Raw genomic sequence first — 16774 nt, 5'->3', positions numbered from 1 at the left:
TTTTTACCTTCACATCATTCTGTGGTTTCCACTTGCAAGTTAAACTTACCACGATTGTTATTAATATTATGAATGTATTGCCTAATTTGAATCGGAAATGTGAAAATTTTGAACCGGACTGAACTATTCGAGAAATTGCAGCAAAAAAAAAGTCTGGAAAAGGTAAAGCTGAACTTAACGGAACTTCTCATTGCGATACAATCGAAATAGGTCTACAGAACTAATTTATTTTCAAATATTACCTGTTCATCAACACCACGCTGTTTATCAGTTTGTATCCTCAAAACTTTTAATTCCTCTTCTAGATCAGTGATTTTTAACCGACAACTTTTTGCTTCTTGTTCTGCTTCTTGTGTTCGCATTTCCTCCACTTTTAAACTCTGCTTCAGATTCTAAAACAAAACACAAAGGACTTGCTTACTTTCGCTTGAAATACCCTTATTACTATTTCAATAATTTGTGCATTATTTACTGTTTGGCAAATACACCTTTATGGTGAGTCAATTAGAAAATTAGTTGCTTTTACTCAGGGAATGAAGTTTCAATGAAAACTTGCCTCATTATTCGAAAAATATAAAAATACAAGTTCTTGCACACCCACTGTGTAGGGAATCAACAGTATTTATGCGGGAAGAGTAGCTTAAATGTGTTAAATTAAAAGTTCACTAATTCCACTTCTAAATAGTGTATTGAGTACAATGATACTTGCACACAATAAAATTCATTCATAAAAAAAAATACAAAGAACCAACATTAAATTTCGTTTCTTGTTGTCTTATTTCTTCGTCATATTTCTTTCTAACATCCGCCAAAGAATTGCTTTCCCGCATAAGTTTTGCTTCGGCGTCCTTTTTCAAAGCATCACACCTTGATTAAGAAGATAATACAGTAAGTGTGCCATAAACAAGAACGTAGAAGAATGATACCATTCATTTAGAAAATTTCACTTTAATTTGCCAGACACAACCTACACTTTACACTGATGTTATTGCGCAGAAACAGTGAGATTAACGTAAAAATATGCTGATAACAAGAAAAATTGAGAATTATCATATTCTATCAGCAGTATGACAATTACGACAATTTTTATAGTTTAAAAGAAAAATACGGAGTGGTGCTATTGGTCTTGTCATCATCATTATTACCATGATTATATCCTATTAGAATTGATTAAGACATTCATATACTAAGTAACCATCTTCGGATTTATCAAGAGTGACAACGTTTTGGGAAATGTAAGCTAACGGTAGTGATAATAATGGCACTTGAGAAATAGCTTGACAGGATTTATTCATCAACTTTCAATTCCTATTTCAGATTTAAGACTCGAATGTGAGAAACCAGTACATATAAAAGTAATCATTCTTTCCTTGCCTTTTCTACATCTTGTCCCTTTCATTTTTTCTACTTCATTTGTAGGTACCTTACTGAATCATAGGCTTACAATAGCCGCATCAATTCTTAATTTTACATTAGAAAACAATCTAACACGTATCAACCTTCTTCAAAGGAAATGATCGATGGCCTGAGGAAACAGTTTTTGAGAGTATCAAGTATATGAAAGGATTTTGTCGGCGTTATAAGCAGTATCTGATAGCAAATGAATTTATCATTAAAATAATCAGAACATACTTTTCCTCACATTCTGCTAAATTTCTCTGGCTTTCCTCCAATCGTTCACTTATTTTTCCCGCGTCTAATTTATATTTCTCCAAAGCCTCTCGAAGCTGCGACACTTCGTGTACTTCCTGAAATGATCCATTTTAACAAATGTTGATAAAACATAGGAGGGTACATTTCTTTATTTCATAATGTTACTAATTTCATGAAATTTTCCGAAGCATCTTGAAAACAGGTCTTACAAAACGAACTTTCATTGTAGTCTATGTTAACAAAACCATAGCACTCCATGAACTTGAATTAAACTGTAAAAATTAACAAACTTTACAATTCTACAGATGGAGAAATCAGACTACAGATTGAAGCTTGCTTACATTGTTTCGCATGAACGATAATTCAGCTTCTCCCTTTTGCATATTTTCTAGTGCGGAATTCAATTCACTTTGCAACTTTCCAATTTCCTAAATTTTAGGAAATGTCAATATAATTTTGACCTCTAAAAGAACATGACAGTTTTCAGACTAAAAATGCTTTAACAGCAAAATTAATATCAATCTTGTAAAACTAAGATGACGAAATGTGAAGTTTAAGAGAAACCAATAAATTTACATCACTCTGTTTGAACAATTCCGCTTCCTTCTCTTTTGCATTTTCCCGCATGGAATCCAACTCGATTTGAAGATTTTTGAGTTTCTAAATCAAATGAAAAAGAAATACCGAAGAATTTTTAAAAGAAAAGCAACAAAAGAATTTTTCTGTATTTTTACAAATACCTTAAAAAACTCGAATTTTGTCGCTGAAAAATAGTACTGTATTGCCCTACTCGGTAATTTTCCTCATATTTCTATGGAGATAAAAAAATCCGTGATTAATTAAGCTAGATTTAGACATATTACAGTACGCCATATAAACTCAAAGAATTACGTTTCGGATGAGATTCGATTTTCAGGAGAGCTGATACAGTTCCTTAACAGCTAGTACTATTCGACAAAAGTGATCTATTACTCCATTATAGAAATTTCAGTGTTCGTAAAGCAGTGCTTACTTTCTCATTTTCTAATTTCACCTCCTCAATATCGGAAACGCGTCCCTTGACCTCATTCCTGATTTCCTCAATCTGACCTCGCAGTTCTTCATTTTCCACTGTTAATCGAATTATCATTGCTGAGTCTGCTTCATTCGTTTTGATATCCTAGAAATATTACATTAGTGATAAAAATCAAAAAAGAACGAAATCAAGTATATGAAACAAAGATTATGAATAACAGGATGTTGACCACCTGTTTAGCAAGCATTAAGCTTTGCAATGCAGCTGATTTCATCTGTAAATCGCGCTGCAATTCCTCAATACTATTTTCTAGTTGGATCTTCTCGTTGTTCATAATCAAACGAAGTCTTTTTGATTCATCTTGAGCATTTTCTACTTCCTGATTCTTGCATCGCACTTCTTCTTGCAAATTATGCACGTCTGTATTAAGTTGCGATTGAATGGCCTGAAAGTCTCAGTGATATTGGGCTGAGAGATCTTGCATACTGCAATAATAATATTGCACAGAAAATGCTACAAATTGTTTGAATGATCGTTTCTGAATAATTCAGTGGCAGAAAAAATACTAACGTCGTTTTCGATTAAAATATATTTTCCTACCAACCTCATTATTTTGTGAAAACTGAGGCGTTTATTTAACTTTATTGGAAAAACAAACTGCAAAGCATGAAATCAAAACTAACCAGAATATCGGTGATCTGTTTCTTTAATTTTTCATTCTCATCTTTCAACAAATTACATTCCTGATGGTCTGTGTTATCTCTATTTGCATCTGCTAACTGTGCTATTAAGCTATTAATCTAAAATTAAAAATAATGAAGTTTGCGATTATAATTGACCTTGCACTGACTTGTTTCTTCCATTTCATTTAGTTTCTCATCTTTCCTTTCAAACTATATGTTCTGATATGACCTTGAAATTACTGCACACTTGAAAACATTGTCCAATAATCTATAATACTCTGAAAGTGGACTACTAATTTCTTCCTGAGAGGTCACCAGTTATGGATGGAAGGATGAGATGAGTAATGCATCGCCGGAGGATACTTTTTTCGTCTAAGTGCAAGCAAACTTACTCCGAGAAAAAGGAAGTATCGAGAAAAAAAAAACTAAAGAAAATAATACCTGCAAGAAAAGCTCTTGTTTTTCGGCCTGTTCTCGATCCAGTTGCATAGTTAGTTCCCGTTTTTGGCCTTGCAGCATCTGGACATCCATTGGTTGCTTTGCTTCCAATACCCGCTTCTGATTTTCCCATTGCTGCCTGAAATATTGAAACTCATTTTTGTTTGAAAACAGCCTGATTCCAAAAATCCTTTTTTTTTCTCGTACTTCTCATAGCTATAAATACACAAACTTCCGCTTAAGTCGCTAGAACTTTGTCCTCAGTTTGTCACTTAGACTACTGACTGCCTCGACCTTTGAATTCGAAGTGACTTCTCGGAAAGTCCAAATCCACAGGAATTAGCTTGATAAGCCCACATAAGATATCTGATTCATCTTTTCGATTACATGATGAATCCGAAAAACGTATGGTAAGCTTAAGTAAGCTTAATCTTTTTTAACAAACAACAACTGAAAGTTACGACTAGTGACCTCTCAGGCTCAGTTGGGAATATTAGTACTTCAATTTGGTGAGAAGTAAATGGTAACAACTTTATGAGAAGGAGATGGGAGACTAGGACAAAAGGAGTGGACACAATATATGAGTCCAGGAATGAAGTAATTGAATGAGAAATTTAGGTTTTTTTCGAAAAATGGACCAGAAATCTTTACAGTAACTTTTTTACAACACTGTCTTCTCAATTTTAATAGATACAAATACCATCAATGCAATTGAAAAAAGAGTGATAGCTTTTGTGATTTTGCCAATTAAAATACCAGCTAAGTTGAGAAAATCTACGGGTTGAATTTACATACTGAAAGGGAAGTAAATAATTATTTACCGGTCTCTCTCGAATTTTTCCACCTTCTTTTTCAGCGAATCGCATTCTGAAGTACGCTCTTTGAGAGCTTTCTGCAAATTGAAAATTTTTGGGATTCATCCATGCAGATCAAAATGTGGTGGAAATAACTTCAAAATGTACTTCACAAATTCCTTCAGTAAAATTACCTACCCTGAGTAATAACAGATATCTCAAGAAATATAACTAGTAATTCCACCCGAACCAAAGAAAATATTACCAAATATTGCCGGTGTCATCCCCTCGATGTTAATATAGTTCTAAAATCAATGTGAAAGGCGGCTGCATATTTTTATTCATTGTATAAAATAAAATAAGCACTTAATCACGAAGTAATTCTATTTTCGCTCCTCAAATCTTAAATGATTAAATTAATTTCCTTCTATTTAAGTCTTTTTATTGTCCAAAGAAAAAGACAAGTTAAGTGTTAGACAGAATAAATGTATACTCGCTATGGATTTTGTGAGTTTGTCACCATATATACCGCAACACTTTTTGCATGGAAACTATACTTCTAGTCATAGTAGAGAGATTCAGAAAGTCAAAGTCTGCACGTGGATTAACGAAAATAAGTTAACACTCATTAACTTAATGGTGTGTTATTCATCTTCGATGAAAGAACAAATTATTGATTTCATTCAGAAGAAAAAAAAATCATTGAGAGAATTTCCGTGACTCAGTCTTTTTGTCTACTTGCTCCTCTCTTACAGATTCGATCGACCGAATGACATTCGATCGATCGAATATATATGCAAATTCCAGCATTTCGCCTCCTTCAAAACCAAATCCATAATTTTTCAATCTTTCTGACCTGTAAAGTACGCATACTTGCACCCTGCAAATCTGCACGCCAAAATTTTCGTTTTTAAGATGTTTGTTTTGCCAGTTTATTGTATGATTTTAAATTTAAAGTTCAAAATGAGTCAGTAATTCACTTGGCTTAACTGTTCGATTACTTGCATTCCAATACCTGAGAACCTCTAATATCAATGTAATGATGGTTGAATAGCCTGAATTTTTTATTGGTGACTTCATTGCTGTATATAGGGTAGGATACCCGATTCTGCAAATATGATTCTCTCAAAGCGAAACGTGAAATGAAGTTGATCGTCTCATCAGCAATGTTGACTACTATTTGAGCAATATCACTAATCAAATAGTGGCCAATATTACTGATGAAACTTGGCAACATATCATCAACGTATTCATCCACAAACATAGCTCATGATTTTCTTCCATAAATATTTGTCTTTTCATTTCCTCATTCAAATTTTCCATACGCTGAAGAAGTAAAGCATTCCTTAGAACAGAGAGATATGAGCAACACAAGGAAATGAATTGTGAAGCGATATCTCTACTAATGATAAATCTGAACCAACGCACTTCTAATCTATCCAGATTATTCATACTATTCCTTCTGAATTTAGAAGGCAATCCGTTATTACCTGTAATATTTCAACATTAGTTGTATTCATTCCAAAGTACTTCCTGTTGAGATAGCTTCTTATTTACACATCGATTAGATGAGAATCGTTCGTATCATGCATAAACTTAGTACTGCAATTCCGTGAAACAAGTTAAGACAATTATTTGATTCGCAAAAAAACCACACAGATGAAAATATTTGACCCCAGAAGCTTTAGTATCATGGTCAGCGGAAATTTCAGAATGGTCTGGTTTTAATCCCAGATTAAGTAGAATATTTAATTCATATTAAGCAAAATATCCTAAATATCGCAAAAAGAGAAAACTATTTTAAATGGGCCAATAGAACTCAAATTTCGGCATAAAATAACAACATGACATAAGTGCACATCAGATTACAAATCGATTTATAATTGTTGCGTAAAAACAGGTAAACAATTCAATAGACAAGTTCTACCTAAACCTCCTAACCTATTCCCTGCATTCTTCTTTCTCCGAATGATAGTGATATCCTTCACATTCTACTCATGGGATAATATAAATTTAAAGAAACATCTGAATGTCAGCAGTTTAGATCAAAAAGTGACGGATAACTTTTTGGACGTCTCAGTATTACCGAGATCTAAACCTAACTTTTATTCACCTGGATTTCATGGAAGATTTAAAGATGAAGGTAAGTGAAAAATGAGGAGGCAAGAAAATATTGTAATGGAAGGTTTAAAGGTGAAACGAAGTGACGAAATCGTAGTAAACACGTTTTCCAAGATGGTCATATGCATAAACTCATTGAAAGAAGGCTCATTAATTCAAGTTTATCAATACAAATACTAAAAAGAATTTAATGCTAGAAGAATTTTCCAGCAATCGTTCGAAAGCCTTATTCGCTTACTATATTAAATTTACCTATTTTCTCGTTTAATTCAAGAAGAAAAAGTATTAAATGAATTCAAAAACTTCAGATACTCGGCAATTTCGGTCAAGACTTTTTGAAACAGTTTTAATTTCCAACAAATTTTTAAAAAATATTTGAAAAAATGTAAAAATATAATACAGGGATAGTTTAATCCAATCCTACGATCATTTATTCGTGTATTTGAAAAATTAGGAAGGTTTCTGAGAAGTGGAATGAAATAATGCAACAAAGAAAGACTTGAGGTGTGAGAAGGTTTCGCGGCTCTCAAAATATTTACCAGAATTAGACTTCGCAAATCGATCATTTCTTCGTACAGCGGTGTATTTTAACATCGACCTTTAAACATAGAATGGACAATATAATACTATTTACTATGCGCATTACTATGAAGAAAGAAAAGACCGATGGTAGTGTTCCTCATATCACTGATAGAACTTGACAGTAATAACACTAATTGCAGTAAGTTATATAGGATAATTATGCAAATATTGTATATCCCAATATTGGAGGGAAATAAGAAATAACCCTTCTCACCACTCGATGCCCTTCACTGTGGTTGAGGCGATCTAAGATACGCGACGCTCGTAATACAAACAAAAACTGGAAAACAAGTTTTGCAAATGGCACTCTGTCCTCTTCAAATTGTCACTATATAGTCACATTCCTTCTTTTATAATACAGTCAAGCTAATCGAACGAAGCATGATAGGGCATCGTTACGAGAGAAGGAGGAGGAGGAGGGGGTTAGCGAACTAGGATAATGTTTTAGCTAACATACCTATACGTATATACGTAATGTAACAAAAACCCATAACTGTTCATTTGTTCCTGCCTACCAAAGTACTTTTAGATAAAAAACTTATCTACACTTTTCCATTATCATTGATATTATTCAAATAGTAAATCAATACACTGTTTGACATTTCATTCAAAGGCCCACTAGTTGGTAAGGATATCTAACAGAAATTACACCAAACATTAAAGTTAATTTCCACAGGTCATTTATCAATGGATGATTTGAAATTAAAGTAAAGTGGAACACATTAAAAATAATACGAAATAAAACACTTGAAATCTGAATTAAAAAATTTAAGGATTAATAGTGCTTGCAAATGAGAGGAGAAAACGCTATAAAGGATTAACACAAACTTGAATTTATCTTTCTATCTTCCTAAAGTTCACTGAATAATTTTATGAACACTGAATTCTTACAGACAGTAAAATTAACCGCAGCAAACTTGTCAGAACTTCGGACAAAGCTCTGGGATAACTCGTATGATTTAATCCGACTTGGGATATCTGTACACAGTATCTGCAACTTAGACTCTAAGTCATCAGAACAATGTTGATGAAAGAACCCACCGATTTGTAAAACTCACAGAGCAATTTGATATTCGAAGAAATTTCGCCAGTAGAAATACAAAACTGAAATATTTTTCCGGTCTTTTCTTCTCATCAAATTTACTGATATGTATAAAGTAAATTCCAGAAATAATCTTAAAATATATGTTGTAATCTTAAAAGTACCAAACTTTTGACCTTTCAGATATCCCTCAAAAATTCTCAGTAATGTTTTTTTTATTCAAAAAAAAATTTCGGATTTAATGTACTGAAGAAGTGATGTAAATTGGCAGACTCAGGAGGGAAAAAAAGTATAGTTTCAGGAGAAGTCGCAACGAAACGGTAATGACAATGAATGTTAATTATCAGATACGTGCAGTATGTTGATATTTGAACTTCTAGGAGATGTCTGTTTTTGAGTAAATTTCAACAGTTTTTTCGTGGTATGCTTTCAATTGGCCGATTTATACTGATGAGGATGAAAAACTGAAAAAAATGTCGATCATGCAGTGAAAAAACTAACAGTTTCGTGATCGAAGTTCAGAGATTCTGAATAGAAATAAATTAATTTAAGGAACTCAAGTGCTAAATTCAGTGGTTTATTCACCACTAAAAAACAGACAAAATCCACTTAATTCACAAAAAGACAAAAAATATCTTGAAAACCTTTTAGAAAAAATAACAAGCTAAATTCTAGATTACGAACTGTATTACTCGTATCAAAACATGATGATCACCTCTTTTGCAAAATAAATCAATTTCTTCCTCTTTCCCAAAATTTAGAAGACTGTATCAGAAACTTTTCCCTTCACCTATAAATTTTTGTCATACATTACTTCTCAGATGAGGGGATTAACAATTGAGTGACCGTCTCGAAGCAGCAAGGATGCGTCATCGCCCATGCGAATTTCTCAGTGAATTTAACGAATTCAAACTGATAATGAAAATTGTGAAACATAACACTAGTAAAAATGGAAGTCAAATAGTTAGCATTAGCGAAGATGTGAGACGGTGAAAGACAGCAAAAAAATGTCATCAGCGAATTTTTTTCTGCTTACTGATTGACAAGCAAAACGGTTTGATGGTGGTGATGAATCAACAAATTAAACATTAAGCATTCGGATAGACAAATGGAGAATTGAAGAAGGAAGATGAATGAGAAGGACCAAGCAAGAATACAATCGATTATAGTACACCTAACCAGCCTCCCATGACAAAAAATATAAGGACTACTGCTATTAAACAAATTAAAACAAACTGGAATGGGTTTATCAGTAGTGTTAGAGATAATAATGATGGCGATAGAATGCCAACAACATAACACTATAATCTTATCACAGAAATCGCAATCACCGAAGGGGTATAAAGGGAAACATGACATAAACTGAAGATGTTCATCTTAATCGTAATGATACTAACAAACATGACAATGGCGAGACGGTGATAAAGATATCATTGTCCTATTTGCTATATTGTATCTGAAATAATTACATATCGACATAGCAGTCATTTACTTTAACAGTGATTTAAGAGTAAGAATTCGAGAAATGAATTCGTTAACATGACTAACGGATCTTTAAGTACTCAAAAAGTTTGTAATGTGCAATCTTTTTGTTTGCTTTTTGTAATCCTCAAGTGGAAACTGTCTTTGGCAATATTTCTTCACTTCAGTGTGACCTTTGCGATGTTTAAAAGTGCCAATTTAAAAATACAAATAAAAAAAAATGGAAAAGTTAGACAGCATGGATAAAGTGTGTATTAGTTGCTTTATCGAAATTTTGAGAAAAGTAAAATTTTGCTAAACAAATACATTTCCAGAATAAAAGTCAATAAGACTTCAGAATCGCTTGACTTTTATTGGTGTGCGTGGTATGCACTTCACGGGAACAACTGGGTGGATGAAATACCAGGCAAATCTTTTTCGTGCCCAAAGATGATCGAAAATGAAGCAATTTTAATCCAATTAAACAAATTATTTTTTCTCAGCCCTTAACAAAGCACACGGTGTCTATGACAGTTATAATTGCGGTAATCATGGTAATGGTTGCAGTAATCATGGTGATGACTGCAATAATCATGGTAATAATTGCAGTAATCATGACAATAACTGCATCAGTGATCAATTACTGAATAGACGGAGAATAAAGTAGTTTTGTGAAATGAATTTCGCACAACTTACTACCTTATTTTTCATTCATCATTTATTGAGGAATGTGAAAAATCCCTTTGAAATATGGAATGATTTGCAATAAGTAGGTAAAACAGAAATAGTAAAAATATAAACAAGTCAACTAATGCTTTCCATCCAATTTTGTGAGCTCTAGCATTTTCCTCTTGATTAACCATCAAGTAGAAAATGCAATCCAAAAGATGAGATTTCTTTTTAATAATTGATGAAGTTATGATGCTCGAGAATAAAGCGTTAAATGTAGCATTTATCTCATTTATCATCTCAAGTTTTCCGCAGATAGATTTCGAACGATAACCAGATTAATATAAGCAAATATGTATCACGGGAACCTCGTACACCCGGTAAGTTCTCGCTCTTCATTCAGGAAACTCCTTATTTTTTCAAATTTTTTTGTGGAAAAAAAAACACATCTTTTCATACACAATATGCTACATTAAGAATAAAAAAAAGAATCAACAAAGTCATGTTTCCGCTGTATCTTTCCATGCATTGGCGAACTGTTTGGTAATGAAACCATGACAATCAGGTCAAGTTTTGTATGAGCATGTTAAATACCAGCCACAACGAACTCATTTCTTTCAATACAAATGTAGGCACAATTCGTTGACTATAACCATTGAAAATATTCCAAAAATACAGTGAACACTACTCTTCCTATTTCATGTTATATTACCTTTCAGGTATTTTCGATATCACTTTTCACAGATATATGAAATTTCAGATAGTTGAAGAAGTTCTAGCAAATGCTGTTTCAGTGGTTAATCAATCTGCAGTATACGAATCGGTTTGCTCCTTTGGAATCTTTTGAATTCATAGAATTATTTACATATTTATTCACTGAGCTAATATGACCTTCACTGAGCAGAAGAAAAATGACTGATAACATCCATATTAGGTAGAAAAGAAAAGACCTGATAAAACAGAATATTTCTATAATTTACTCTCATCCCATTCAACTGTAAGCAATAGAAAATAATACAACTGGAACTAATAATCAATGAAGCTAATAAAATTAACTTAAAATTTTGCTTTTCGAATAGTTTGGATAACATCTGCATCACCACGTTACACATGTTTGGTTGGTCTAAATGATATTTTTTTGCATCTAACAATATGGTAGTTTGAAATTTCCAAAAAATGTATGACTACATGAGAACTTATAATAAAAATCAAATAAATGCGGTAACGAAGGTCAACAATCAGATTAAAAAAGAAAGTGACACGAAGAGATCGGTTTTACAGGAGAATGAAAAGGAAATCGATAATGCCAACGGAGAAGAGGAAGTGATTACATCATTTAACGACCTACAACAAGCACGGTGTCACTGGATACAACTTGCTAAACTTGACTTACAAGTAATGATAACGGAATAATTGTCATAATCAGTTTTTGCCTAAGAAAATTTCCGTTTTCACTTTTTGGTTAGGCCATTTGTCTAACTACTAGTGTAACTATAACTGGTAGATTTCCAAGAACAACATGGTCAACATAATTGGGCTGTTCCAAATCTGCTTAGCTTAATCTGATCGCAGATAAGATCTACTAGCAATTCAAAATTTTAAAATCCCCTCCTTTACAGCTTAAAGTAATTCAGTTAACAATTGCTTATGTGGTCGAAAAATTCGAACCGATGAGACAACTTTGGACTTTTGGGAAAAATTACCAAAAAGAAAAGCTGTACAATGACCAGAGATTCCAGTTAGTCTTGCTAGTTATTATATAGAAATTCTAAGTGGATGAAAATTAACTTAAATATCCTGTCTTGCTTCGTTCATTGGTTGACAAAAAAAAAGAAAAAATGGTTGACAAGAACCAAATTTCAGCGATTACTGCAACTGTTTCCAAACTGCACTGAAAATGATCATGGAATCTGTGGATGAGCCACGTGATATGTGCAAATTAATTCGTAACATTGGAGCTCGACATTTCTTCTACAACGTCTACGAACCACATACTGAGGAAATGACCAAATTGCTAATCAGATCAGATTCTCAGTAATCAGGAAATGTACTAAGGGGTAATAGGTCGAATGGAAAGATGTATCCTCATTTCCAAAAAAGATATGAAAAGCGGAGAAGACAATCATGAACCCTCATGAACCTTAACTGTAGGATCAGAAAGATAGGATTGCCGTCTCACATTATTTGATTTGAATACTGAGCTATCGAAGGGCTTCACTAGTAGTGTGGTGCTTAGGTGATGCAGAAACTGATACAACCAAAACATTGCTATCAGAGGAATGATTCTCCTCTTCCTAGAATTCTCACCCCATTTAAAAAGACTTGAGCAGTAAAGAAATGTGATTAGCACTTCTCTGTGGATTTAATTTCCAGTTTATCCTGCAAACTTACGAGTTTTGAACAACCCCATTACAGATGATATGTAAGTCGATGATGACGGCTTTATGTGAAGTAGCCAAAGATGACATGAATGAGAAACAAGTGCAATGCTGGCAATCGGCAAGTTACAATGTTTAAAAATTAATTTCTCTCAAGCTTACTCGAAAATAGTTTATCTGCAATGATAAACTATCTTCTGTTTGAAAGTTTTTGACTCTACCCTCCTATAGAGCATAAATATATCAATCCTTTATCTATTTTAAAGTTTTTGAAAATATCAAAAAAAGAAACAAACGTCTCAGCTGTCGTTGGAATCATAATTCTGGAATTATGATCTTCAGTGATTGCTAGGGAAGTAACTTACTTAGCTTTCTCAGCTGTTTGTTCCTCCCGATAGAAAAAAAAAATTGCACTAAATGATTTTAATAATGTGCAGAAAACTGTTTCATTTTTAGCTCTTCGAGGAAATTCAAACAGCTTTTAACGACGGAATTGCTACTCAACGACAAAATTATCTTCGGAAATGTATATCAGGAGAAGAAATGCAAACTTTAACAACTACCTGGCAACAAGTCCAAACGAAATGTATGGAAAAGGATGGAAATCTAACAAAGTGTAATGACCTGGTCAGCAGTGGTATCTAAATACAATTAGGTTCCAACTGTCCTAACTATAAGTCGAAATCACGAATGTGAACAAAAGGGCATAATTTAAATATTTCGAAGTCGCGAAGCTTCTCTCCATATTCCATTCTATTTACTGCGACAAGAAACAAAGCTTCAGAAGAAATCTAAAAATTGATAGAGTGTAGTTACAGATGTACGAGGCACTCCAATATTACTGCAAGAAGACACCTAAAACAAAGAAGTACATAAGAAAAATGAAAGAAATTGCCGACCAAACCGTTGATGTATGCTTAAGCAATAACAAGATGGAGCGAGCTTCCAGCAACTTATATCTCAGCATTATTTAGTAACCGATAAACAGCAAGTAATTTTATGGAATAGGACTATCAGATCCTAGAACTCGGGAATATTTCTTTAAGATAATGAAAACCATTCATTTATTATAACGACCTATTAGTATATGTAGGCAGTGGACAAAATAATAGATGCATACGACAGCACCAATGGATTAGCAGAGCTAATTGACAGGTTCGACTCTTACTATTATCTATGTTGTACTCTAGGTGAAAGTCCACGAACTCTCTGGCTGGCTTTTAATAAAGGTAAGCCATTGCAGATTTCAAAATTTTTTTTCTCAAAATTTAAACTTCGCTTCATTCATTTTAAACTTGAAAACCCGAGATAACAAGTTTTCGTTTTAATATGATGAGATGTTCAGCAGAAAACATACAATTATTCCTATAAAGATATATCATTATTTCCATATGACGCATTTTATTTTCTGAATCATCCCGCCAAAAGCTTCCAATACTATTTCTTTTGAAAAAATTATATTTGTTGCATTATTACTTATGAGGTTGATGAAGAAATCTTCTCCGTCAAACACTTAATCCCATCCTTCACAAATGATGAAATGTTCAACAAGATTTGATAATATCAAATAATCTTAAAAATTCCATTTTATCAACCAAAAATTAGATTTTAAAGCATAGTTTCAAAAATTTTAAAAACTCTATGACTTTTACGATTAGCCAGACCATAAACTGAATGTATTTCAGGTTTCGCGAATATCATCACCACCAAACTAGATGAAGACATAATTCGGATAAAACAAATATGGTGCAAAGTTGCTCGCATCTTAGAACAGGTATAGTTTTTAAACAGCCGATTAGAAAAATGATCTTTTTCTGCTTGGTTAATTAATTACGGTTAATTTCGTCTGTTCTGATTAGGCTCTTAGTTCGCAAGACAAACATTCTAGTTTAACTGAAGGTAATTTTCAACGAAATGATTAATTCCAATAAATTTCATTCTTGTTTAATCCTAGTTAAAAACAACTATTAATCAAATTTTAAAGAGAAGAGCTCATGACAGAAAAGAAATAAATGAAAATTAAGCTAGTGATTCTAACGATTTTGAGATCATCAAAGAGTTTATTGTATCGAATTTGTGCAAGCAGCGGCAACTGGAATGGAATGAAATTTGAAACTTTCATTCGGCAAACTTCATGTTTTTCATAAATATCAATCACTGTTTACAAAGACCGAATGGAAAATGGATATTCGTGAACCGCTATGTTATATTAAATGCAAAAAGAGAAATATGAAATATTTGGGATATGTTGAATAAACTATGTTTAAATATAAACTGTACTCAAGCATTATGTTCCCTTGAGGCACCTAAGTGATTTCTGCAAATATCACATTACTACAGCTTCTATTAAACAGTTTTCATGTCAAAAAAGCTTGGTGCTTACTATGACATAGTAACCTTATATTATGTACAGTGATTTTAAGTAACCCAAAGATAATGAAATTAGCACTTTTTTCTATTTCACGGCATATATCCCTATCCACACCTTCCTTTTATCCGAAGGTATATGAATAAACTAAGAACGACACCATTGTACGAAAGTGAAATAATAAAGTAAGCAGTGAATGATGAAATTAATACCGTGGTACCATTTAATGGTACGCATTCGTTACACCTTCGTATCAACAATTGGTACTGCGGTATTAATTTCGTTACCACCAACCCACATAACTTCCAGGATTGTGAATAGAATTTGAACTTACTTTGAGCTCTTTTTCTTGATTTAGCAAATTGGCGCTATTTATGGTAGCCATTGAACCAAGTTTCGCGTTCAGCTGCTGATTCTGCAAAAAAAAAAAATGTTTTCCTTCTTAATTAGAAGTGAGAATTTAGAAAAGAGTAGGAAATGACATAAAAACCCCAATATATACAATTAAAGGCAGTTTATATGAAGTAAACCGATACCACATCATCGGTAATTTTTGCTTGTTTAGATTTTTGAAAACTGACTGCAAAAGAACAAAACTTTAACAACTTTCTTCCAAGAATTTAAAAGAAAATTTAAAAAACTGATCCTTTCTTTAATGTCGCCTAACATACATGGTAAAAACATTCGTTTAGTATGTCATCTTTCACGAATGAAAAAAGAAGGAAATAAAATTCCGATAATATTTGCAACATTTAGCGAAATGTAATCAAAAGTAATCTCACGCATCGATGAGCGTTTCCAATTTCTTCTTCAAGTTGCCGAAGTTGCACATCTTTCATTGCCAGTTGCTCACGATGCAGCCTCAAATTTGCTTCCAGTGATGTGATCTGAATTGACATATATATATCGATGATAAAATCTTTTGCACCAAAAAGAGCTTCAACTGGGAATTTCTTTCGAAGTCAAGCAACAAACCAAAAACAGCATAAACTATGTATTGCCTGTATGGCTGAATGTATTAAAATATAAAAAACAAATAAAGGAAGTTTTCTTAACATATTCGCATACTCGGAAAAGAATCTCGAATTCAATTTTAGTGCCGAAATAAACTGATTCAAAATTTAGATGTCCCTCTCCATTTCATATTTAAGATTTGTTTCAGATATAGAAATCATTTTCTTGTAAAGAAAATTCTTACCTGACGTTGATGATTCTCACAGCTTCCATCAATTATATTCCCATTTGGATTATTTTTCATCATTATTTCATGTTCGACGTTGTTTCTTGACTGCAGGATACGATTCTGTTAAAAAGACCTACATTAAAATGCGTGAATGAAGATGGAAATTACGAAGTGACTGAGACAAGTTAAAATTAAAAGAAGCAAAAAGACTGGGAATAAAATTTCTGGAAAACTTGAAGATTTTTCATTCACACATATCGCAACCTAGAAGTATGCAGTAGCAGAAAATAAATCGCCAAGAAATGCGACCTCGATATCTCATTTTGTAAAATGTTTTTTAAAAAACTAGAATTTAAACATAAAACAAAGGAAATATACATATATATA

The 16774-nt window shown here is 32.8% G+C and overlaps 1 protein-coding gene across 1 annotated transcript in view; it reads right to left on the bottom strand.

Moving 5' to 3' along the window:
* LOAG_16435 (hypothetical protein) overlaps window positions 1-16465 on the bottom strand; it is a gene marked incomplete at its 5' end in the record, with an annotated part of 27554 nt that extends 11089 nt beyond the window's left edge. The window contains 13 exons of the mRNA XM_020449088.1: window positions 243-392; window positions 753-867; window positions 1633-1748; window positions 1995-2081; window positions 2230-2313; window positions 2666-2812; window positions 2901-3113; window positions 3352-3468; window positions 3793-3928; window positions 4611-4681; window positions 15539-15619; window positions 15987-16091; window positions 16403-16465. Of these exons, the coding sequence (XP_020307460.1) occupies window positions 243-392; window positions 753-867; window positions 1633-1748; window positions 1995-2081; window positions 2230-2313; window positions 2666-2812; window positions 2901-3113; window positions 3352-3468; window positions 3793-3928; window positions 4611-4681; window positions 15539-15619; window positions 15987-16091; window positions 16403-16465 (1485 nt within the window). The remainder of the gene's footprint in view (window positions 1-242; window positions 393-752; window positions 868-1632; window positions 1749-1994; window positions 2082-2229; window positions 2314-2665; window positions 2813-2900; window positions 3114-3351; window positions 3469-3792; window positions 3929-4610; window positions 4682-15538; window positions 15620-15986; window positions 16092-16402) is intronic.
* Between the last annotated feature and the right edge of the window lie 309 nt (window positions 16466-16774).

This window comes from Loa loa (genome assembly GCF_000183805.2).
Source record: "Loa loa unplaced genomic scaffold supercont3.3, whole genome shotgun sequence".
Lineage (NCBI taxonomy): Eukaryota > Metazoa > Nematoda > Chromadorea > Rhabditida > Onchocercidae > Loa > Loa loa.
Note: the sequence above shows the minus strand (reverse complement) of the source record. Positions and strands in the feature narration are given on the sequence as shown.